The 26101-nt window shown below is 38.6% G+C and overlaps 1 protein-coding gene across 1 annotated transcript in view; it reads left to right on the plus strand.

The window, feature by feature from the left end:
- Positions 1–26101, plus strand: part of brinp2 (bone morphogenetic protein/retinoic acid inducible neural-specific 2) — a 146517-nt gene that overhangs the window by 37603 nt on the left and 82813 nt on the right. Inside the window, exons 2-3 of the mRNA XM_042498336.1 lie at positions 13100–13290; positions 16367–16548. Of these exons, the coding sequence (XP_042354270.1) occupies positions 13100–13290; positions 16367–16548 (373 nt within the window). The remainder of the gene's footprint in view (positions 1–13099; positions 13291–16366; positions 16549–26101) is intronic.

Consider the following 26101-nt stretch of genomic DNA (forward strand, 5'->3'; position numbering starts at 1 on the left):
CCTAATGGTTTAAGATCATGTCTACATATGAATGTTTTTTAAATGAGGCTCCGTTAAACATAGATTTAAGTTTGTTAATGTATAGAGGACATTTAAGACATCAAATATATGGTAACAACTAATTATTGCTCACACAGAGGTAAACATTCTCACAGACTTTGGTTGAAGACCTTTCAGATAATTCCCTCTGCTCACAGCTGCACTGATGTGTGTTTGGTAAATACCTTCACCCTGAGAGCCGGCCATTTTTCTCTCTGAATCTGACCGCTAATAACATCCAGGTGTTATTCTCGAACATGCTGCCAGAATATACATCCAGGGAAATTTCTGCATAGGTAGAGTTTTTGCTGTTTTTTCCTTTTTTTTTGCTAAAGAAAATACAAAAATTCCCTCAGCTTCAGCGAAACCAAGCGCCAGAGCTGCAGGTGCAATCAGCGCTGTGCTAAAACCTTTTAATTAACACCATCTATCATCATTAGCCAAATAGTCAGCCAGCAGTCTCGCCGTTAACTCTTCGAGAACGAAGCCAAGAGAAAAGTAAATGATGCACTGCTCTTCTTTGCTCTCCGGCCCGTCGCCGTCAGCTCTCCTTCCCCGTGCTCAGTCACTGTGGAGCGGCTCAGAAAACACATCAGTCTAAATCAGCTCCAGTTAATCAGTGTGCAACTACTGGCCGCCGTCCTGCGACTCGCTGGACTAAATACTAAGCTAAAACTAATGCGCGCTGATGCATGTGATAGCTGCAGACTAATTGTTAGAGTTTTCCGCATTCAAATGAGATTGACCTTTTGTTTGGGATATTTGTCATGTAACTGCTGCTGCAATTAGAATGGCTATATTTGTTCTAAGTATTGTAGTTGAAATGACTTTGGTAATTTTGTTTCACTCCAAGTTGTAAAAACCTTTAAATGTCATTTCCGAATGCCTTTATTTGACTTGTTTCTCAGGCTGCTTGCTTGGTGATTTTGCAGAGACCAAAAGAATCGCACACAGTATTCAGGCTGCAGAGCTACTGAGTGATTCAGGAAGAGAAGTAGGACAGTCAGTGTAGGATGAGGTGTTGAGTCAGTAAAATGATAAAAACTGATGCTTTTAGAATAACTTCATTCTCAAGACAACAGATGGAGTAGGTGGTGGTGGTGATGATGGTGGCTCTAAATGACCACATCAATTAAAGTACAGTGATACTGTCCAATTTCATAACTATTTACAGCAGATTAAAATCACTTAAACTTTACCATGATCATGTATCTGTGATCACTTTTTTTTAACTCCTATTTTTACATTTTAACCCGGCCTTGATTTCCCATGTTTTTGTGTCTAAATGATGGATGGAGACAACAATTTATTGAACCAGTCCAGTATTAAGAGAGCACTCGAGCTGGAAGCAACAAAACATGTTGCAATGTTACCACTCTGGGCATGTTCCCATTGTCAAACTCACATCCACTTAAAGTGCTTGTTAGTATAAATGTCTGATAACATTTTAGGGGAAATATCCCTATAGAAAAATACCTTTTTAAAGACTCTTTTTTGTTTAACCTGAAAAAAAAAAACTTAAAATCATGCTCACTACAGCCACCAGACTCCATGGTAAAGTTTAATAAATAACAATAATTCTAGTATCATGACAAAAGGAAAAAAAAGTCAACAGAAACAAAATGAGACACAAAAATTATCTTGGCTTGTTTTTCCAGTGTTCCAACAATCACCAACTCTGGATTTAGTGAAACAAACCCTTAATTCACCCGATTACATGTGAAAATATGGTGGCCCTACATACGAAATTTACTGCTTATTTCACCCTTTGAAACTGTAGCAATTTGGTTTGATTTCTTAAAAGAAAAAGGCCAATGGAAAAAGGGGGACGAGCAACTTTACAAGAAATGGCCCCAAAAATATAGCAAGATATTAGTAAAAAGTTACAAGAAAATTACCTTCAAATACGCCAAAAAGACAAGCAGAAAAAAACAGACATGAAAGAAATGGCCTCAAGAAAGAAAAAAATCTAAAAATCTAAAAATTTAAAATACTTTTTTTCTTCAACATAATTTTAAATATAGAATTAAAATAATTAGACATATAGTTTTCTTGACATATAGTTTTCTCCCTTAAAAAAAAAGATATCTAATAATCCCTCCAACAGATAGATTTTTGTGTATTTTCTTGTTACCTTTTGTTATTATTTTTTTTTTTTTCAGTTGTCTCAGGTTTCAGTGATTCAAAAGGTAATAAAAGGTGTCAGCAGCACACAAAAACTGATGTCAGTCCAGGAGTTTTAAAAAAAAAGGGAATAAATGGAATCTTATGACTTTGGCGATGGAGATTTCAGTCCTGTCTCTAATAATACAAAAACAATCAACTCATTTCCTTAAAAAAGGGGTTTGTCACTATAGAGATCCTTGCCACAATGTTGTTAGACACTTAAGATAACAATCTGAGCCTGTCGGTGGCAAAATGTAACTGTGGCTGCAGCTCAGTGCTGGACCAGCTTCAAAGATTAATGCTGCCATTAGTCACCGAGACACAAATGTGAGAAGGTTAAAAAATACCAAAATTTCCCATTGATGTAATTCTTTACTGCACATACTCTTCTAGTTTTGTGCATGCTCTTTATTGCACAGTGTTGGATCAAGGGAATAAAAAATTTCACGACACATTATACTTGTATAATAAAGTATGTGACAAATAAAGATTGATTGATTCAATCAGTTCATTTCTACTTTGGGGCAATGGATGCTTTATAATAGCACTGTTCTTGTCAACCTTGGATTAATTACTTACTTACTGCTCGTACAATCTGGAGGAGCAGTGCCCCAGTAACAGCTGACTCCAGTAGCCTTAACCCTTTGAAACCTGGGGCGACATCAGTTTTCTTGAGCTGCATTCGGACGCTTTTAACAAGCTGTTTAACCCTTTGAAACCAGAGTAGATCGGTTTGATTTCATTTGGAAACATGGTGGAAAAGGCAATGAGCAACTCTTAAAATTTAGAGCCATGTACGTATATATATAAATTATTGACATATCCCAGGCTGCCAAAATCAACAAAAAACAATAAATCTGCTTAGCATGTAGTGAATTGAAAAAAAAAAAACACTATTTTTTTTAAATCTAAAAACATAGTGGCATCATGACAAAAATGTGGAAAGTATTAATATGTAATTTTTTTTCAAGCTTGATTTTGAAAAGCGCATTTTGTGCTAGGATTGATATGAGTGTGTGCAATATTAAAGCAGGCCCTAAGAGGCCCTAAGAATCTGCTGTATGCTGTAGCCCTATACTGTGTATTCCATAATTTCTTTTTGTAGAAATTCTGCATGACGACAATAACAAAATATGTAAATCTGTGTTATGTTACAGTTGAAATGATGACTCAAATGCAGAACAGCAGGCAGGTAGGCAACAAAACCATGCAGGAATGACACAGGGATGAACACAATGATGAACACAGGGCTGAAAATAGCTGGTCTGACAAAGAGAAAGTCATAGGTATATACACACAGAAACTTATTACAAGAAAAAGACACAGCTGGAGGAGGCAGACACAGGCTGAAGGAGGGAAACACAGAAAATGGCTGACAACGAGGGTGTGGCAGGGAACAGTAGGGTGGAGCGAATGAGACTAAAACAGAAACAAGTGTCCAGCAGCAAGTAAAGTATGACATTCCACATGAGGAGCTTCACTTAAAGAATTAAACAGGAAATGAACTGAAATAAAACATCAGATCATGATGATCTGGTTGGCATATTACAAAATCTATGCTCTGGTGTCATTGTTCTACTTCTAAGGAAAATGGCTCGCAGGATAAAACAGGTGTATGACTTTGAAAGAAATGTCCTTTATTTCACAAAATGATTATAATGTAGACTGCATATGAATTTTCACATTAACCTCCTGTGACTGTAAAACATATTCAATGAAACAACAGTATTGGGAATGTTAGATGGGAAGTTTAGTGCAGCTACACTGTGTGACATGGATCTTAGTAAAATCAGGTCCCACATGAAGAAGAGGAGGAGGAAGAGAATGCGGACGTGGTCTTGGCTATATGGAACTTGGCATGCCAATTTTGCAATGAGAACTCAAAATAAGTATTAGTATCTATTGGCATTAAACATTGTTGTTCTAATCAGTGCGTCATTCCATGCTGCATTTCTATTGGTCGGTCAGTAGACGAAGGTCTTATCAGCAGTCACACAGTGAGATTATCATCCCAAATTTTTGTCACTGTCAGAAAAATCTTACAGTGTATAATGGGCTTTGCAAGATAAAATTAAGAGTTGCGTTATTGATAGGACGATATTCTGTGATGAAACTGAGGAGCAGAGACACCGGTTGAAGCTTCAATGAGGAAACGTTTATTACGAGCTCTCGGGTCGACACAGGAACGAAGGGAACATGCACGTGGCCGTTCGACAACGAACAGAGAAAAGACAGCGGTATTTATGCCGTTGACTTGACATAGATGGTTGGGATCAAATTCTAACATCTCAGGAACTAAGGTTCTTCTGAGAAGTGAGGAATGTGTTTATGTTACTAAATCTGCTGGCACTGGTCCATCTCAGGTATCTATGGTCAACATACTAAGGCTTCACTATATATGGGTAGGTCTTTACTCGAAGTAGACATAGTCTCGAACTAACAATGGAGGATGCATAATCCTAAAAATACATACTTACAATTATGGTAAGTGTAAGATAGAGACTTTTTTTGCCTTTAACCCTTTGAAACCAGAGCAAATAATAGCAAATAATATAACAAATAATTATATGATACATTATTTGTTACTGTGTGCATTGTTGATGCAGGCAGTTTGCGAAACACGCAGGCGTATGCTTGCAGCACTCGCCATAAAGCGGGGTCGGTGTAATGGATATACAGCAGCAGAAGGAGCAGAGAGCACAGAGCTGCTCTATTGCAGTGAAAAGAGAGATACGATAAAGTTATCTGCCTGGATAGAGTAAGCTTCCAGGAGTGACTGTAATAAAAGAGTATACTGTACAGGCAGGTGGAGAAAAAGTGCATTAAACTGTAGATGAAAACCAGCACAGTTATTACTCATAAGCCAGGAGTGGGTGTTCAGAAGTTATTCAAAAGATAGTGATGTCAGTCTTCTCCCTTTAGCCCTCTACATGAGTGAGTCATATCAAACAGCTACTAAACAGAGTGTTTTAACGGGAAAATATTGCTGTATTATTATTTTATTACGAGAATATTCATTCATCTTATTGTTATTTATTTATTTATATTGACATTTTCAAACATCAGCCGCTCACCTTTTTTGTTTTGCTGTCAATTTGTTGTTTTTATTATTACAGTAACTAAATACCATAATTGGGAGCATTTTGACATTTTAGACAGTTGTGGTCCAAATACTGTGATGCAGATAATATACAGTAAACCTCAGTACAGGGGCATAGCCATCAATTCAGAAGTGAGGGGAACAGACTAGTCAGGAATAAGCCGACTTTTATTGACTTATTTAACATATCCTCTCAGATTCAACTGTGCCTCTCCTTAGCTGTTAAAAGAACCAAATAACCACAAACAGCCAAAGTATGGCACCCAGGGACCATCTCAAGTTCTTTAAAAAAGTATCAAAATCACACAACTACTAACCCCAAAGTCATTCTTATTCTATAGAAATATTTCCCTATAGCCATTGGTTATAATCTCTACTCACCTGCGAAGCCTCTCCCTGACTGCCAGTGCTGCAGCCTGTTCTCTGTGCTTCGTGCTTGCTCTATATATTACAAAAATACAGATAAAAAAAGTATGAAAACTGCAAGGCAAACATTTTTAACAGAACTGAGAATAGCAGATGTGAAATTGTTGTGGAAATTAATCTCAAAGTCACTTTTATGCTATAGATTTATTTTCTCAGCCAGTTATAATCTCCCCTCACCTGTGAAGCCTCTCCCTGACTGTCAGTGCTGCAGTCCGTCTCTGTCCTGACCACTGCGTGCTGCCTTCTCCTCCCTGCTCCTTCTATTGTAACATTAAAGATGAAAAAATGTGCAAAACAATAGCGAGCAAAAATACTGCAAAGAAATTAAGACAGAGTGGGTCTATTCCTAGCATGAAGCTAGCTAGCCGGCCACAGGTAACAATGACATTAGCATTTTCGTTTACCGAGCTTTACCGGTGTCGCATTAATTTGACATTATTTAGCGAACATTATCGACAGGCAGCAGCGTTACTCAACTCACCCGGTTTGTTCTGAAGAAGGAGCGCAGAGTTTGGGGCCTCTCGCTGGTTGGTTTGCTGAACATTATTTGAGGTATTTTAGTTAAAACCCTCAGTTCAGAGTGGAGCTGCCGGCGCACGTTTCAACTGCGTCATCGATCACAACAAGACAGCGCGTGCATGGCGCAGCACATTCATGGTGCGTTTCATGACCGCTCGGAAAAACGAGGCACGACATGTTACAAATTAATTGAGTGGTTGTAAAAGGTGCGGGGGACAGAGGGCACAGATACGGGAAGTGCAATGGACATGTCCCGCGTGTACCCTGATACTACCACCCGCCTGCCTCAGTAGAAATCATAAGACAAAAGACGTATATTTGCATTGTAAAATAAAACACATTTAAGTGGTAAGTATTCTGTCAAAAGGGTCTGTGTATCATTCACTTATTCAAGTCCATGTTGCAAACTAAAAAACAAAACAGCAAGTGAGAATTTAGTTTATTTGTTTTTCTGTATAAACCAAATATGGTAAATAAGAATATATAAATAAACAGAAATAAAGTACAATGTAAATTTGACATGTTATTTTTGTTTTTGTTTCCTTATTTATTTGAATAAGAAAAAAAATAAAGCAGCTGATGAGAAAACAATAGTCTTTTTTCAATATTTCATATATAGAAAAACATGAAATTCTCACTCATTTTTTGGGGGTTTTTTTTCAGATGGACAGACCCAAAGCTGTACTCTATTCACCACTTCACCCTGATTTGTTTAAATTATTTGTTTCTGTATAGGCTATAAATCATTGCTTTTGTTATGAGCAGGAAAGGGTAATTTCCCTCATTAAAGGGCGTTCCAATAAAAATAACATTTGGTTTAACCATGCTAAGAAACACTCCTTTATTAATATCAGGCATTTAGTCCTTAACTGCTTCAATATTGGTTGTGCTGGTGTGGAGATTTTGTTTCGGGTAGTTTTGGGGAGATGAACTATGAGCCCTGAGGTGCAGTTTGAGATCCATGACTTTAAAGGCTTATTAAACAAACTCTACAGAGCAGTGTATAATACTGTGAAACAGGCTTTAATCACAAAGTTATCACAAAGTCAATCATTTTATCCTCCGTCACAGTGATTGCAGGTAAACAGTAGAATTAAGCTGTTCATGTTGCAAAGTAATCCAGGAATATGCATTTGTACACACAATATAAGCCTATTCATTGAGATGTTTAACACACACATATGTGACAGGCAAGCATAATCCATCTCCAGGCAAAACCGTAAATTGGGGGGGGGCTAAAAATTGAAAATAAAATGTCTATGTTTTTTCTGTAGCATAAATTAAAAAGTTGATTGTGGGTCGATCTGGTAGTATTGTCTCGGGGCTCCAGTCAGGCGCTCGCGCTCCTTTCCAAGCTCGCCTGGGCGAGAGCTGCGCGGGGGTCTCTTCATGTCTTTCAATACTGTTCACCCTGTTTAAGGTAATTTCCATCCATAAAGAACCACCGTAACTTTGTATAAACGTTACAAATGAGTTGTTATCCCACATTGTTTTTCCTTTTAAGAGAAATTTGCGCATTTTGAGCGTGTGTGTTGTCGTGTGAAAGTATGTGGCTAATGCTGAGAGTGTTGAAACTAGCTCCTAGAGACTTCAAGGTCCTGCTGTCAGGTCTTACTATTTACTCTGTTGTTGTTGGGATTGAAGCTAGGTGCTATTATCTTCACATGTATGTGTAAATGTTTATCTTATCACTGTTAGTGGTCTGTTAATGTGTAGAGTGAGCTAGAAATTTAAGATGTAGTTTGTTAACGAGTCACTATGTTATAGTGTATAAGGCTTCAACTAAATATTTAGCTATCTAAGTATCCATTAAATGGGTAGGCATTTGGTTTTACACACACACACTCACACACACACACACACACTATATGGACAAAAGTATTGGGCCACCTATATATTACACCTACAGGAGCTTTTATGACATCCCATTCTAATATATATCTTCCATTATGAGGAAACACAGTAACATTTAACAGACTGATTTACAACAACTGACGCAGATTGCTGTCCTAAGTAAATGTCAGAGTTATTGTCACACCCGCTGCCAAGCAGTCGGAGCTCCTTGGTGTCTCTCTCTCACTTGACGCCCTGAAACTGTTGGGGGTCAGGATCCCATCTCATCCTGTCCCTCATTTGTGAAGTGTACAGTCCCTCCCCTCCTGACGGTGAAGCTGTGAGGTGCACCCCACCCCCCCCAGCCGACCGAAGCTCCAATTATAAGCTGATGATTGATGATGAATCTCCGGGGGATAGAAAACGGTTTTTGGGACAGCCCTGATATCTCATTTAAGCCCGGCATCACCAGTGTTTCTTGTTTCTTGTTTAAGAATTGGATGTCCAAAAATTTGCAGCAGCTGACTGACTCTAAATCAGACAAAATAACCCCATTCAATGCCAGTACTACTACCATTAACATGTCTCCTGTAGTCAGTATATCCAATCACATCAAAACAAGAGTGGTAACCCAGCAGTCATCTTTGCCTTGGTGCTGTCTTTTACCAGTACAAAATGTGTTGACACTGGTTTAAGACAACAATCTTTCTTTCCTTACTTAAAATAACTTAAAAATTTGCAGTTTGCAAGATGATGTAAATAAACTGATGGAGCAAACAGATAGGCACTGAGAAAGCAAAGGTTGCTCCGGTTGCTTCTCTTGTGTCTTCAGTCTAATTATCTTTTTACACATTTTGCTTGCAGCTCCAAACTGTGCCCTCAGACTCAGCTCCCCCCTCAGCTGCCCTGCTTTCATGAAAAAAAAAAAACAATGCAGCCATGAGTTAATGATAGCTTGTACAAATTGCACTGTGACTGTGGCCAGGCTACAGACATTAATTGGTGCATTATGTGAGAATGAACCTCCTAATGAAGCACTAGTTTGACCATATGCTCCTGGGGCCATTCCTTCTGAGGAAGGCTTTGTCATGGTTTGTGCTAAATGGTTACAAATCTGAGCTCTCCTTTGAAGACGAATATGCAACGCAGCAACTACAAACTAATTACAGCCCATTGCTGTCTTTACACTGGTGCCATCTGTATGACCCTATGCATATCTATTATGTATTATTAAGGGACTTGGCCCATTGTGTGTATCCCAGTGTTGTCATAATGCTGTCAGCACAATAATTACAGTATCTTGTTGTCGGTAGTAGTAAACTATTGACCACAAAAAAGGCCCTGTATGAGCAGCCAGTGAGAAACTGAGACAATGATACAGTACATGCACCTCCCCCTGTGTATGTTTTGAGTACTCATGGGAAAACACTGTGTCACTGCTGGTATTTTGTTCGGAGGTACCGCATACATAATGTGCTAATATTCGACGCCTCTTGTTTTGCTAGCAAATTTATGCAGATGAGGTGGATCTGTACTTTTCTGACTGTATTTGCATAATCTTCACATACCTTGGGGTGCCGCTGTGGCAAGAGTGAAGTGATGAAATGATTATCAGCTACTTGAAATGGATGAATTTTCCATCTCTCTCTCTCTGTCACTGTGTTCTGTTGACCAGCTGAATTGAAATAAGGTTCCGGTTCTGCACGAAACATTGAAAACTATATTTGTCTGGACAACTAAAGATCTGGGTGCACTAGAAGTTAAGTCATTTAAAAGTCATTGAGTTCCATCGTATCACATGCTGTGACCAGGAACAGTAAACATAAGATGTTCTTTAAGCAATTAATTTTTATTTGTTTCGGTCATGTAAATGCTCAACAATCAGATTTAGATTCAAAACCACTCTAATATGTATTCCATGAATAAAAAGGAACAGAAAGAAGAACAAAATCTTATTTTACCTGCCCCTCTCTTAAACCCATAGGCTTCTTCATTAGGTACACCTGTTCAAATGCACGTTAAGGCAAATATGTAATCAGCTGATCACATGGCAGCAACTCATTGCATTTTTGTATGATCTGCTGAAGTTCAAACCGAGCATCAGAATGGGGAAGAATTTCATTTGTAATGCTTTCTGCTAAAACATATTTAATTATCTCCTAAAAAAAGAAATAGGGCTGGTGATAATTTATATGCTTTTTTATTGTCAAAAAATCCACCTTAAACCAACATTAAATCTACTCAGCTAACAAGTGTTTGTGCATCACAGCCTGATGTATCGTCTTCCTTTATGCCACTGTGCTACATTATTACATTGGCAGACATGTTCCTTCATTTCCATGAACATGGGCTATGAAAATAATTGTTGGGTTTGGATTTTGAGTGAAAAGCAAATACACTGTGCTGCTGCCATAAATATTCATTATAGCACCTAAAAATAGTCCCTTGTTTAAACTTATGTTCGGAAACTTTTCTTAAACCCTACTGCCCAGTAATTTTTGTTGGGAATTGCTGAGCCTTTTTTAAAGCAAACAAACAAAACAAAAATGTATATCTGTAAAACTGACTTGTTTTAAAGATAAAGATAAGATAAAGAAGAACTAGAGTCAGATACAGTGTAAGAAAGTCAGAAAGTGTTAAGAACCAAACTACGATATTGTTGGTTTTCACATTTTCATTGGATTTAAGAAACATTGACAGAATAATTAACATGCATAGAATTATGCCAGCCTTATCTTATCAGTTTTTTAGTTTTCTCTCTCAGTCTTGAAGTCCTTTCTCTTTTTAATCCTTAGTATATTAATATATGTGTATGTTCATTGTGGTTAACATTAGTGTGGGGCCAATAGATTGCTTTTTGGTTAAAACCGTAAGTCCTTCAGTCTTGTTCACCTATATAATTATAGATATTATGCATCTATGTTTAATTTTTGCACATTGTTATATTGAGGCCAATGGCCATTGCCTTGTCTGTGTTATATCTAATTGCATTTTTTTGTAGAGAAACAGTATCATTAATTTAAAGTCATGCTTCTAATAGGTACAATATTCAATCTCTTTGAGCTCTGTTTGGGGTCTCCACCACCAACTCCTAAGGGAAAAAAAAAAAGTTTTTTGATGCTAGGTGCCCTATTATGTTCACCAGCAATTTCATAACTTGGACACAGTGGATTAACAGGAGCTTTTTTTTCTGAAGGTAGCTCCCAATTTTCATATAAAAATCCTGTTTATTATAGCTCTAAAAGCTTTTAACTAAATTATGTCTAGTGCAGCATTTCAATGTTTCATGACAATAACTGATTCAAAAAACTCCTAAATATTGATACCAGTTATATCACCAGCATAAGGAGGGAATCAGCTCAGATTTTGAGAGCTCAGGTCTCTCTGGCAACAGCTTAACATCAATTAATGATGACTACATTAGTTGTGAGACGTGGAAATAAATATTAACAAATAAGAGCACCTCTTAGAATACTGACAGCCTCTACTGGCCTTTACACTCCTTGTTTATGTCAGCAAGTGGGTTGGAATTTGTGGAAAAAAACTAGTGATGGATTGCTTTTCTTTCCAGCACAAAATGTCAAGAGAGCGCTATGTTTTACAGCACAAACAGAACTAAGGCTAGAGCAGAAAGAAGCAATATTGACCTCATTCACAATGAGCCACTTCCTGAGTTGGCCATCTTCTTAGTTAGCTAGCAGTCCATGTAGTCATTCTGGACAAGTCATTCATGTGTTTGTGATAGCTGATGTATATTTGTTAGCTGTCCAGCTAGATATTCCTCCAATTGTTATAGAGAGATTCTGATTTTTTTTTTGGCAGAATCTCTCCACAAAAGTGCAAGATTTTGGTTTCAAGGCATTCTGCTTTCTTTCGTATATGGCTGTAATCTAAGTTTAAAGGTTATTGACTACGTTGAGCAGACTTTCGTTGCCTGCAGATAAATAGTCCTTGTGGAGAGCAACTACAGTCTCCAAAACTATCAGCTGTTGTCTGATAGCAGTATAGTTTTTTCTCTCATTTATCTACAATAATATGCAGATATCTGTTTATAGAGATCAGCCAAAATGCTGTCTGGACCTGTCTGATATTGCTAGTTGACCTGGTAACAATTCCCAGTGCACAGAGGAGAAAGTCCTGGCTTGCATATAGACTACAGAATCCTCGATGTGTTGGTCATTGACCCCCAGAGGCAGTATGCATCACACGATTGCCAATGTGTTCCAACTTGTTCTTATTTTAAAGTTTTTGGAAGTTACCAGATGTGCTTCAGGTGCATTATTAACCCCGTCTGGGCTTGAGTTGTGCTCACTCTAATTTGAACATAAAACCAAGACAGACTGCAACTAAAAAAGACGCATGTGTAGCTAAGAGTAAACAAAAGTTCATTAAAATGTTTCTTGAAGGGAAATTAATTAAAGGGCCCATTCATTTTTTTTTGGCACAATCAACAGGGTATATGGGACATATGGTCATACATTTGTGACAACTGGACAGTAATGTTTACAGTATGTAGCCTTTTAACCCTTTGTAACCTGAGCAAATTGGCTTGATTTCTTAAAAAAAAACCCCTGAATATTAGTCAACAACAACAACAAAAATTATAATAATTCTGTAAAACAATTTTAAACATGTAATTATAAAAATAATAAATATACTTTTTCCCCTTTTTTTCCCTAGACATTTTACCCTAGCTTTTAAAAAATAAATACATTTGAAAGCCATTTATTTCGAGCAATTTGTTGCTTTCATTGAATTGACATTCTCCCCATGTTTTTGAAAGCAATCACACCACTTTCAAAGGTTTAAATACTTGTGAAAAGAGTCTGAATGCAGCACAATAAAAGTGATGTCGCTCCAGGTTTCAGAGGGTCAACTTCCTCTTAATTCTGGCTATCAGATGCACTTTTTGCAGCCTCTTTTGGGTGTGAATGTTTCTACATGTGGTCTTAAGCTCTCCTTCTTCAATGAATTTTGAACTGTGTGTTCACCTTTTAAATGTATTCATAATTTCAGGGAGTTCAGCCACTGGAAGGTGAACAGCCTGGCAACAGAGAAGAGAGATTTCCTCAAAGCTCCATTGCCCTTAGCGCCAGAGTTCCTACGCAACCTGCGGTTACTGGGGCGACGGCCAACCCTGCAGCAAATCAACGAAAACCTCATCAAGAAGTACGGGACCCACTTCCTAGTCTCTGCTACCCTGGGAGGTAAGGAAGGACTGCAGGTGACCCACTCACCGTTATTCTCTGGTTATGAGATGTCAGGATACACCAAAAATAGAGGAGCAACTCATTTTAGCTTTCGGAGGAGTTACATCCATGTTACTTTAGGATTTTGAGGTTTTTTTTCAGTGAAAAATGTAAAGTAAAAAGCAGAAAATACAATCATACAACACCTGCACCTGCAGCATTTGGCCAAGGTTGTTTTCCTCAGTAATTTTCCACTCATCCTTCCCTCTGATGAACATTGCATGCAGCTACAAGAGCCCTACAAAGCAGAGGAGGGATTAAATTGACCCGTTTCTCAGCATATGTCTTTTTTTATTGGATTTCTTTTTACCCTCCATCTCCGAGGAGAGTAGTAACTCACAAAACAGAATCGCCAGTGGTATTGATCGCGCGCGCCTCGACAAAACACGGCTGAGACCTGTGTTACGTTCAAAGTGATGACCTCATGATATTGATACACTGCAGATCCCGGGCTCCTCGTAGCAGCTCAGATACAGGAGAATGTTTTTACAGTTTTCTGTTTTTTTATAAAAGGACGTGTGGAAAATTGATAGAGAGTGGAAACATCTTAGCATGTGAGCATTCATTTCATCAAAGACTTAGAAGACCAGTGTACTTCAGGCAAACTGTATACATTGTAAAATCTGAACAGCTGATCTTACTTAGAATACTCTTGTAAATGTAGATATTCATATCAATTTATGTTTAGTTATATCTAATTAGGTTTACTCAAAATTTAGCTGTATTTACTTTGTTGTTGCAACTTAAAAATAACAAGTGGAATTACTTTGTTGTTTATAAGTGTTAGCAACCTCAGTAAATACAGTTAGTGAAATGCTCTGTGATGATCAAATTAAATCTGACTGATGATGGAGTCAGGAGATCTACGAGTTCTGTTTTGTTCATATGTTTAAAGCCTCTGGGAACCCAAATAACCAAACACTCTCTGAATATGTAATTTAGGGTCTTGCATGCATTATAAAGTAATTTTCTGTAACCGCTTGTCCTCGTAAGGGTCGCGGGGGGGCTGGAGCCAATCCCAGCCGTCATCTGGCGGAAGGTGGGGTACACACTGGACAGATCGCCAGACTATTGCAGGGCCGACACATATAGACAGACAACCATACACACTCACAGTCACACCTAAGGGCAATTTAGAGTCACCAATCAACCTAAGCTGCATGTCTTTGGACTGTGGGAGGAAGCCGGAGACCCCGAAGAGAACCCACGCAGATATGGGGAGAACATGCAAACTCTGCACAGAAGGGTCCCCGCCTGGACCGAATCCCGTTCCAACCGGGTTTAGAATCAGGGACCCTCTTGCTGTGAGGCAACAGTGCTAACCACAACGCCAATGCATTATAAAAAGCATACAAATTATAAGACATTGGTCTCAATCCAAATTTAGTATTTTCAAAGTTTCCTGAAGCTGGGCTGACTTTGGGCATGGTTATCCACGTTCCATATCACAAGTCACCTTAAGATATAATTAATTTACTTGACATAAAGTAAACGTAAATTAAGACCAATAGTTATATTTTTCAAGGCAAGTGGTTTCCTATATTTGTTTAAAGTAAAATCAACTTGTTTGGTTTTACAGTGTAATAAACAGTAAATGTGTAGAATTACAGAAGATACTGACTCACGTATAAGAGATATTATTTGACGCCAGCATAACCCACACATCTTCTAAACCAGGCCATGATCATCACACATCGTCCACATACAAGACCTGTTCTTCCAACAGCTCTCTGGTATCTCAGAGATGCATTCACTTTGCGTCCTAACTTTAGCACCACTAATCATTGGCTGCATGCACTGGAGCATCAGCGTGGGAGACAGAGCAGAGATGAATGCAGCGGCAGACTGATAGTTAGACTCTATATGTAATTAACAGCCTCAACTAAATGGGCTGAGCCAGTCTGCATACTGATTAGACTGCGTCTGAGCGAATGCACACATCGCCCGATCTCATTTTTCTTTCTCTTTTGTTCTACGGTTTCCATCTCAATCTCGCTTGCTTTTCATGGCCGTCTCACCAGCCACGGTTACATCGAGCTGTGAAGTAAATTTAGCTGGTTTTAAGCGAACAAATGGCCTTGATGACTCAAAGAAAGAAAATAAAATACAGTCAGTAAAATTTGGGAAGAAATAAAACATGCTTAGTAGCTTAGTAATGATGACTTACATTTAAAAAGTGATTTTGTCATTGTTCATTTTGGAACTTAACTTGTCCAAGGCTGTTCTCACTTCCTCATTCTCTCACTTACTACATTACTCCTTAAAGACACTCATAGCAGGGGTCCTCTATGTTTTTGTTATATTTAATCAATCAGTAAGCTACTTGCTTTCATGAAGAACATGATAAAAATGTTCAGACTCTTCAAGTTTATTTTTGATTTATTATTTTGTTTAAACAGGTTGGTCCCATTGGGTTTAACCATCTTTTTTTCAAGGGAGACCTGGCCAAGACAGTCAGAGGTGAAAACACAAAGTTGCAGACAGAGACACAAAGGGAGACAAAATACAACTCACAGGCACTAAAATTTGCATGAAAAGAGAACTATCTATGAGTCAAAAAAGATTTTTCTGGGCGTCAGTTGCACAATGAGGCAGGCTAAAAACATAAAACATTATAGTGTTTAGTTAATTATCCTTGTCAATTAGCCAGCACTTAAAAAATACAACCTACAGTGGTATGGCTTTGTTAATGATTCTATAATTGTCTGATAAAAGTGAGTGAACCATAAGCAAATGATAGATTATGTGCATCACTGCAGACAAACCACAAAACCACTGTGAGAAAGTTTAGCCCTGCCAAAGAAATGTCAAATACAGAAGCAGAACGTCACTTTACTTCCGTCCAAGAAAAATATTTGCCTGCTGCTGTAGCACAGTGAACTCAGTCATTTTCCCTTTGTAAGCATGTTAAAGGGAGAATTTAGCACTTTATGCCATAAGATTTTGACAAATATAGAGCTTTTGCAAAGATATAACATAAAGTTTGGGTGATATAAAAACTGATGAGATTTATTGATTCATCATTTATCCACAGGAGAGGAGTCTTTGACCATTTTTCTGGACAAACAGAAGCTAAATAAGAAATCTGAGGGAAACAGCAACAGCTCAGTGGTGTCTCTGGAGCTGCTCCATCAGTTGGCCGCTTCTTACTTCACAGATCGAGAGAGCACCCTAAGGCGACTGCACCACCTCCAGATTGCCACATCTGCTATCAAGGTACTGTACACATGCATGCAGCCAGTGATTGAGCCTTCTTACAGCAGACATCCACACACATAATCTTGACTTTCCAGCAGTGTTGGAAAATGTCTACTTCAGTCTATAGCACCTGGGCGAATACACTGTTTATTTGCTTTACTTGTGTGTGGAGTTCTCCAGGTCCACAAACAACCACCCATCAAGGTAGACACGCAAACATTAATGCTCCTATAAAACTGTCCCTTTTGGATGGATTACTCAGCGCCGCACCTGTAACAAATAGCTCTGCTTGCTCTCAATGTATGCACACAAACAATCTTTTTTTAAAGATTATTTTCAAGGTGCATCATTGCTCAAAGGGCCGGGGGAGAGATGAGAGAATGCTCGCAAGGACATTTTTTTAAATAATGGCCGGCTGGATTAAAAGTACAGTGTATGCACTGCCGCCCACAGCCGCTCTTAAGTGAGGCAAATGTCAAGTTCCTTTAAAGTCCCAGTGGGAAAAGAGTATGTTTATGCATAGTGTTCTCTACTGTATGCCATCTGGACTGGGTTATAGGCCCCATGTGTGCTCTGCTGTAGGGGTGTCTGCACTTGCATCATATGAGGGTTAAAGACATACTTTGGGCAATTTTCAACCAGCTTTGTATCAAAACAGTGTAGGTAGTATGTCTAAATACTCCTCAGATGATGCAAATTAATGCAAAAAATGTAATCTGGCAGACTTTTGCTGGCTCTTGGAGCTCTTGCTCATTCTACATGCTTTACTCCCATATTGTCATATTGCATGCAACCCATGTTGCCACTGCAGACACCAATACCCCTTTTCCGCCAATATTAGTGTGTGCGTTTGGTTTTTTTTTAATTAACGAGCATTCAGGCGGGTAAACTTCGAGCACACCTGACATGCTGCCCAAGATCTCAAGATTTGGCAATCTAACTGGATTTTTGCAGTATTTTTAATATTTCAAAACAGGGTTTTAAAAGCATGAATTGTCTTAAAATACTTCAGATTTAACCCTTTGAAACCTGGACCAACATCACTTTTACTGAGTTGCATTCAGAAGTATTAAACCATCAGGTGAGAACACGGTAGGACAGAGCTGGTCTTGTTTTTATTATACACCAGCAGATTGCCGAACAGCACCTGCCGCATCACTTTAAAACATGGCTGAAAGGAAACTGTTAAGGCCGTATGATACGCACCTGGAAAATGAAACGCTGCTGGTAATGGTGTCATATAAGGAGCTGGAAGGTCCCTAAAGGCCTGCTGGGAGCAGGACTGGTTCACTGGTGTTTGCTTCCCGTATAAATGTAGAGCCAAACCATTATGTTTTTTATCTAAACCTAACCATGTGCTTTTGTTGCATAGTCCTAACCATATGCTTTTGTTGACATCCTGGTGTTGGTTGCCATGTACTTTGGTTGCCTAAACATAACAAGATGCTTTTGTTTTGTTTGTTGATGTCCTGGAGTTGGTCGCAGCATGCCAGAATGTCAACAGTAGATGCAGGAGGATACCTAAAGCATAATATGCAGATCACTGACAAAGCGGTGATGTGTGACGGCTTGGAATGATATTGTGTTGGCAGCATCAATTTCAAAAGCATTTTTGTCTCTTGACTGTATAGACATCCTAGTTTTCTTAAAAGGCCATCTTATCAGCAGTGAAATACCTCTGTAAGAAGCCGGGAAATTATCATCTTTTTAAAGCTGTTTAATTCTGGCACAAAGTGGCTCTGACTAGAGAATTTGAAGTGGTGTAACACCTTTTTTAGCACGTGCCTAGGTTCATTTATTTACCTGCACACTCAACACTCAACTCACTGTGACATGGTGAATCGTCTTTTACCCAAAATCCACCACCGGGCTTTGGTTCTTTTCATCATTAATTGCAAAGATGAACGGTTTTGTTGAGAAGCCACTCAAAGAACAGAGAAAAATAAATCCCATTATTTCCTGAGCCTGGTTTCACCTTGTTAACATCCCTTTTTTCTCCTCCTGACGACTGGAATCAAAACCAAGCAGTATATTTTTCACATCGAAACAGATCTGTTGGCTCTCCTGCGATGACAGCAGGTGTGTGGGTGGGTGGACTGTGCTTTCATGCTCCAACTTAAATAGAAAATATGATTGAAATGAATAATTGCTACGTGCCAACTCTGTATGTACCTTGAATAAGGTGGCTCATTTCCAAGTACCGTCGCTGAAACGCTGCATGTGGCACAGTGCAAGAGTGAGATTGACCATTTAAGTTGCCAAGAGTCACTTTAAAAGGGACACTGAAGCACTTGATTGCACGAAAATGTATTTTCCCACAAATCCTTGAATGGTTCTATATGAGAAACAGAGAGCAAAAAGGCCTCCTGGACTCAGCGCAAATTGCTTTCACCTGGAGAGAAAAGTTTGATTAGTGTAAGAACATGAAATTGAAATTTAATGACTAAAAACAAAAAGTTTGTTAGCTGTTTGTTAGCTACAGGGAGAGAAAACAGCGTCTAGAAAACTATGCTGCAGTGCAGGCTGAAAAATAGATGCTGTACAGTTTTTACATTTATTGACAAGCTTTATCTCACCAAAGCGACGCTTTGATATGTAAGCAAAAGTAACAAACAAGAATTTTCTTGCTTGCTGAAGTATGAATACTGCATCTCATAACTGCTACAGCATAAGGCCACAGAAAACACATGACCTGCTAAGCCTGAATTAATTAGGATGTGAAATCTTGCTCAATTTGATACATTTGTGTCTGTGGGGAGAAGCTAATGAGTGACTGTTGCACTGAAACAATCCCTTATCTTTTGCAAAGAAGTCGATGATTGTAAATAAGTAAACGGCAACCATTAAGATCTGTTTTCCGCATCAGTGAGCCTGTTTTCAATCCATCCAGTGATATTTTGTGAGATACACTTTGTACAAATTCGGCTGCTCATTGCCATTCATGCTTATTTAAAAGCATGCCTTCAGTTAGTTTCTGACTTTTTGTCAGATACTGCAGTTTGGTCTGAGTGGAGCTGTGTTTGCAATAATAATGCAAAATTATGTATGATATTAATGGGATGTAAGTGAGGTTCAAAAAGTTAAAAAACATTCAATATGGTGAATGACATTTAAAGCAGTGGAAAATACAGATATCCTTAAAGTAAATGCATAATAAAGTAAGTTAAGTTTGAAACAAATTATTATAAACTCGGCAAATGCCCCGGGTAGGAGTCCCAAGTTTACCTAATGTCAAATGATTGTGCATAATACCAATTATTATGCCTTTTTCAGTAATTTTTGCCACAAAATTCAGTTAGAGGTAGAGTTGATAGCAACATTCAGAGTAAATTTATGATTCAGAGTCTGAGCCAGGATTGTCTACACTCAATTCTCAAAATGGAGGTGGCTGAGCTGGCTGCTAGCAGCTAATGATGCAAGCAGCCACTGGTGCTGACAAAGCTAATGGCGTTAACGTGGGGAGGAATCATAGGGTGGGTGTTAGCTTTCATGACAATGCCTTTGCTATTATTAGGGCTAACCACCAAATGAGCGCAGTGCAAATGTCAGTGATTAACTAATCAGTAGGATACAAACACAGGGCTCCTATGCACTAATGCCTGTATATAAAGATGGACGATGCTTCTCCACTTCCTCCCATTGTACAATATGGAGCTGAATTATCCTGGCTGCTGCCATCTTGCACTGGTGACGTAATTTATTGCTAGGGTTCACATAGTAGAGAACTGTGCGTTTTTAAAGTTCCCGCCCATACACCCATCCAACCATGAGCAGCCCAAGGATTGAAAGCATACTGGCTGGCACATGTCAGTCATGTCATGAAGCTTTGTTTTGGTTATTTGATGCTTTTAAAAGGGGGCTTATCTGAAACACTTCAACAGACATCAGAATGATAAGAACTAGCTAAAATGACAGAAAACATCTCTAGCAGAAATGTATTTGACGTGTACTTTCAGTTTTTAGTTTGGCCCATGTCCCATTAACTAACTTGGAGAAGGCGGTGTTTGTAGCCTTTACTGCAGCCAGCCACCAGAGGGGGATCAAAATGCTTTGGCTTCATTTTTGGGGAGCTGTTATGTCATCCATCTTTATATGTAATCTACTAAATGGATGCAGGTTGGATCACTTTCGAGAGGAAAGAACAGAGAAGCTCTGATTACAACACAGGCAGATGTAGTGTGACTTCATTTTCTGCTAAGGACACCATTAATCCACTATATCCGTACATAGCACATAGTTGTTTCCTGCTATGTTACTGCTCAGGATGTTGTATGGGGTACGCTTAAGGTGGATCCTGCATTATTACTTACTTACCCTTACTGCATCCTCTTAGCCTCTATCCACACTCTGTGTCATGCTTTTTGTTATATTAGTGTGTGTTCAACTTCAACACCCTGACAAATGTTCTCACCCGAAACACATTGGTGCCAGCCATGTAATATTAAAACCATTTCATTATACTCAGGACCTTATAGTACCTTGGAACTTTCTTTTATGTTTTCAAGTGTACTCCAGGGTGTGTTAGTACGGTACAGCATGACATCACTGTTAGGGGTATAAAGGTCCCATGGAGCACCCTTCTGCCCACATCCAACCAAACTCATCAGTGCTGAAGGTAATACAATTGCTGGAGGCTGGATTAGCAACCAATCAAAGCCCCATAGCCCCAGTTTGTCTATGTAGCAAGTACTTTGTGGTAATTTGATTAATTACAATTTGGTTTGCCAATATGCACCACTAGCTTTCTTTTCGTGCAAGGCTTTGCCCTTGTCAGAAGTTAATAAGTTAAATCTAAAGATTAATGGGCAATGCGCTGAACAAGTTTTGGGAATAAAATATTGGCTTTCTGTTAGATTCCCATCCACAATTAAAATGGAACCAAAACAAACTTACAGACTCTAGAGAGTATCTTTAATTTCATGCAACAAATAGTTTATTGTAATCAATTATCTATACACATTCAGATTATGGTGGAACTTCTTGGTCACAAACAGCTAAGATGAAATATGAATCTGCAATAATTACTAGACAGGAAGTGGGTTACATCTCACCACTACCATGGTCTTAAGAAACTGAATATGTCTTGGTAATTGTTTTCTGGTTCAGGGTTTGTGTTTCAGAAACCTAAGTTGCATTGCAAAGCATCTGTTCCGGGGGACAACATGAGGGACTTAACACCCACAGACCTTAAATTAGTTCATGACCAGGATCACTTAAATCTTTTGAAAAGGGAATAATTTTAAGGTTTCGTGGTAATTTTACTCAGTCATTATATATGTCCATGTATTTTCTTGAGTCTTGTGTTTTTTGAAAGCCTGTTTAGGGACGGCATTAGAGTTTGTTTCATTTTCCAGTATTGCTGGTCAAGTCCAGTTTACGAGCTTAAAACAGTTTCATTCTATGAAAACCACATTTGTCATTATGACACGTTCAGGCAAAGTAAAAAAGTAGCCTACATTAGCAACCTGTGCTGATGGTGTCACTACATTGAATCCAACTTCTGTCGCATTACCAATAAATAATGACAACATGATCAATATAATATTATGTTTGTTCATAAATGGACAAAATGAGAAACAAGCATCTGACAGGCCGTGTGCAATTTACTGCCAAGCTAAGCTCAGCTAACATGAAGGACAACAGGTTTCAGTAAAGATGGGAGAGCAGCGCATGTTGTGTTTGTTTATTTGAAAGCTTGTACGTTTTTTGGGGTGATGAAACGAGAAAGTCTCTACAGAAACTAAAACTGAGCCAATATGGATTTGCTGATGAAACAGTTGTCCTCACTGTTCATAAGCAATGCAGCACTGCCGTTTTGAGCTGAACTTTTGTTGAACCCTGTGTCTCTAATATTTCCGTCACTTACTTACTTTACTTACGTTACTTTGAAAGGTCCTCAGTGGACAAGGAACAGGTTAAAATGAAGAGTATCTATAGGATAACATTACCTCCTGGATTCATTGCAGAAATATTAATAAGGTGGCAGATGGACATGTGGAGATCACCAGGGACCTGAAAGTTTCTGGCAAATGACCATCACTAATAATGGATGATTTGCTGTTGGCTATATTGTATGTCATTTCCAGCTGATATATATCGTGATGTCCATTTAAAAAGTACAAATGTAGAAAGATAGCAAGTGATAGGTACATGCGGTATATGCCATTGGTTCTTGCTAGTTGCTGTAAAAATACACACGTAAATGAAATAAAGCAAAGCACAATTTATTTTTTTTTCATGGCTCCACTGCTGTTCTTGATTTAATTTAGTTTTCAAGAACAAAAGTCTTTAAGGTCACTCTGCTAAATCACCATTTATGTGAGCACCTGTCAGGAAGTGGAGAAAAAGAACAAAAAAAGGAAGAATTGATCTAAAATGCATGATGGCATATTTCTACAGCAGCCACTCTACTTTTTTCTCATCTCTGCTGCAGTGTGTGAGTAACACCAGCTGTCAGCAGCAAGGACACACCAATGACTCTTTGAAAGAGTGGAAAGTCATCACATTCGTCCACCTCATACATTTCTAGCAGTTTTCTGACATTAGTAAAAGTAACACTGAAACGGGGAGAGCTAGATGCAACAGCATAGCTTAAGGCAGGGAACCGTAGCTACTCTAGAGGTAGCGTCTGTCTACAAAGGCAGATACAGAGTTATCACAGTGCCAGGCTCAAGAGACTCCGAAAGGAGGAAATCAACTTCAATTGCAATTGAAATGTTGCTGCTGTCAGGTGAAAACATTTCCTCCCAACAAAGTCTGAAAAGAAGAAAAATACACTTTAAGTTTAGCAAGCTGGCATGTACGGAATTCAGCATGTTTGAGTTTTGTTGTTCTCAGCAGTGCTGCCACTGGGGCTTAAGTCTGTGAAACATCTTAATCAAAAAGGACAATCTGTGCAAACAAAGAATTAGAGTATAATCAGTTGTAACACTTGGACACCACATGCACGGACTGGGAGTGTGTGACAGGTAGTTGACAAAAGAGCAGAAAAGATTAACTGTTAGGGAGAAGTAAAGGCGATGTTACCTAAATATCCAGCTTCTGACACTTAAATGTGACCAGACCAAGCATATAACATTGACAGTTCAAGGATCACTGTGTCTTTACAAAAATCAATAACTGTATCTGAAGTAGGGTTGCAGGGAGAGCAAGCTGAGCAAAGTACTCTAGATGTCCCTCTCCCCAGCAACACTTTCCAGCTCTTCCTTGGGGATGCCTTCCAGCCAGATGAGATATATAATCCCTCCAGTATGTTCTAGGTTTGCCCCGATGCAAGTTCTGCATCAGCAAAGTTTGCATGATCACACTCTTCTGCAAACCAACCCAGGATGGACACCAGCTTCAGGTCTTGGTGTAAGGAAGCCAACAGAACCATGTCATCTGCAAAGAACAGACTTCAAGAATGGCCACTTTAAATTAACAGTGATTTTGTAGCATCTTGGCTGGCATCCGAAAATGGCATCTTGCTTCAAAAATTCAAGATGTGGGCGGCAAATATGCTTCAAGGCTTCAGAATGGTATTCAACAAACAAATGGGTGACGTCATAGTGGCTGTATCTACTTCTTTTATATTGTCTTTAGTTTTGGACATTTAGGATTTTTGACTTACTCGACTTTTATACTCAATGATGTTCAATGTCACTTTTCCCATATTAGGTGAGGAGTTTAATAATTATGTCCAAAATGGTTTACACCTGATGTCATTCATCACAATAACTTTAGGAGAATCCATGCTTTAATCTTAGTTTTTTACACCACAGTTCCTCTCCAATCACAAAATGATTTAATTAGAGTGTAGAATGTGTAGCTGCATACATTTGCATATTAATGATGTAAAAGAACAAAACAGTCAAATTGTTTCTGGAAACAATTCAGTCCCTTAATGCTTTTAAATCAGCCCATACCAACTATGTTCTGTGCATATAGACTGAAAAATATGCAACATATGTGTTTATTTATTTATTTAATTTTACTCATTCTCATTAGCATTTCTAAACCTGATTACTTATCCATGATGACAGCTATAAAGCAGCTTTCCTCCTGAGGACTGACGGGCAGGTAAATGGTCTTGTTTTTGAGCAATTGCAAACACAGTGATTTTGCACACCTGTTCACACACACACACACACACACGCACACACACACACACACACACACACACACACACACACACATACATACTTATAAGTGCAGACACAGTCACTCCCACTTGGAGTTGAGCATCCTTTACATCTTTCTGCTAAATGAGGATCTCTGGTATGCAAGCCACCTGCCGTGCCGTGTTCTGCCAGACCAACTCATCACCCGAGAGGAAGCGACACTGAGTGGAATGTACTTGACCTGTGTCCATGTACGCCTCTGGGCTCTGTGTCACTGCAGCACCGCGTAGGAGGTGGGAGTGAAATACATTATCTTTATCTCCAGCAATAAAGTGGAAGAGCCTCGATCACACATCCAGTTTAGACTGCAGTTTTGTGAGATGAAAAAAGAGCTCCTGTAACAACTGTGTTAAATCTGCTGTTTGAAAATGAGAGAGGCGGTGGCTCTGTATGGCGCAAAGGAAGGCAGATTATTTTTACCCAGGCGCTGCTGTGCCAAAATCAGCAGGGAACTGCAGTCAGACACTTTACTATAAAACCTCATCATGTTGTAAAAAAACATTTTGCACAAATTAATTTTTTATTGACCAATATACTATTAAAAATGAGAGAGAGAAAAAGTAAAAGCTCTATGCTCCTGAAAAAGTAATTTCAGCATTAAATCTCCACACCTTTACGGTAAGTCTCTCATAATTCTTAGCGGTGTCAAAATTATATGTGATGATTTCATATGACAGTAAAATTACATCTGGGTAATGAATCTAGCAGTTTGTGTTTGGGATGTGATGCAACACAGTCATGAATTTTCAGGGTTCTATATTTTTTATGATGTCAGCTTATCCCATGAAAAGACCAAAGCTGACAATGTGTCTCTCAATACTTTACAACTTCTCTAACCTGTCTGTGGCACTCAGTCCCAAGCCCATTTTGTCTGAGTGAAAACATTTATCTTTTGAAATCTGTCACAAATACATAGTTTCTTTTTTTAATGAGTCATTTCCTAAAACAGTTGGGCACTGTTGTTTTATTAGTTAAACAGGAGGAAATAGTGTATTTAGCAGTTGATCAATACTTATTTGTGCTTGTGAGTATTTACTGCAGCAATATGGTCGGTGTTGGAGTTAGTCCAAATAAACTATGATATTGCATTTTTTGTAGGTTTTGGTCTTTATCTGATATATTGACATTAAGGAACACATACACAGTGGCCACTTAATTAAGAACACCAGTGCAATCAACCATAAATTCTACCTTTACAAAGTTTATAATAAGTGTTTGTTGGCATGGTTGGAAATGTGTTAATTTTATTACATTTTTTAAGACTGAAGTCACCAGAAAAGTAGGTATGGGAAGTAAAGACAAAAAAGGTAAATTATGCCAACGCTTGTGCCCACAGCAGCGCTTGTACTTCATGTCACACCTGCATAAGTCAGTGGCCCCCTTGGGCCATCCCACAAAAGTCTGGACTAGCC

The sequence above is a fragment of the Plectropomus leopardus genome, chromosome 12, assembly GCF_008729295.1.
Source record: "Plectropomus leopardus isolate mb chromosome 12, YSFRI_Pleo_2.0, whole genome shotgun sequence".
NCBI lineage: Eukaryota > Metazoa > Chordata > Actinopteri > Perciformes > Serranidae > Plectropomus > Plectropomus leopardus.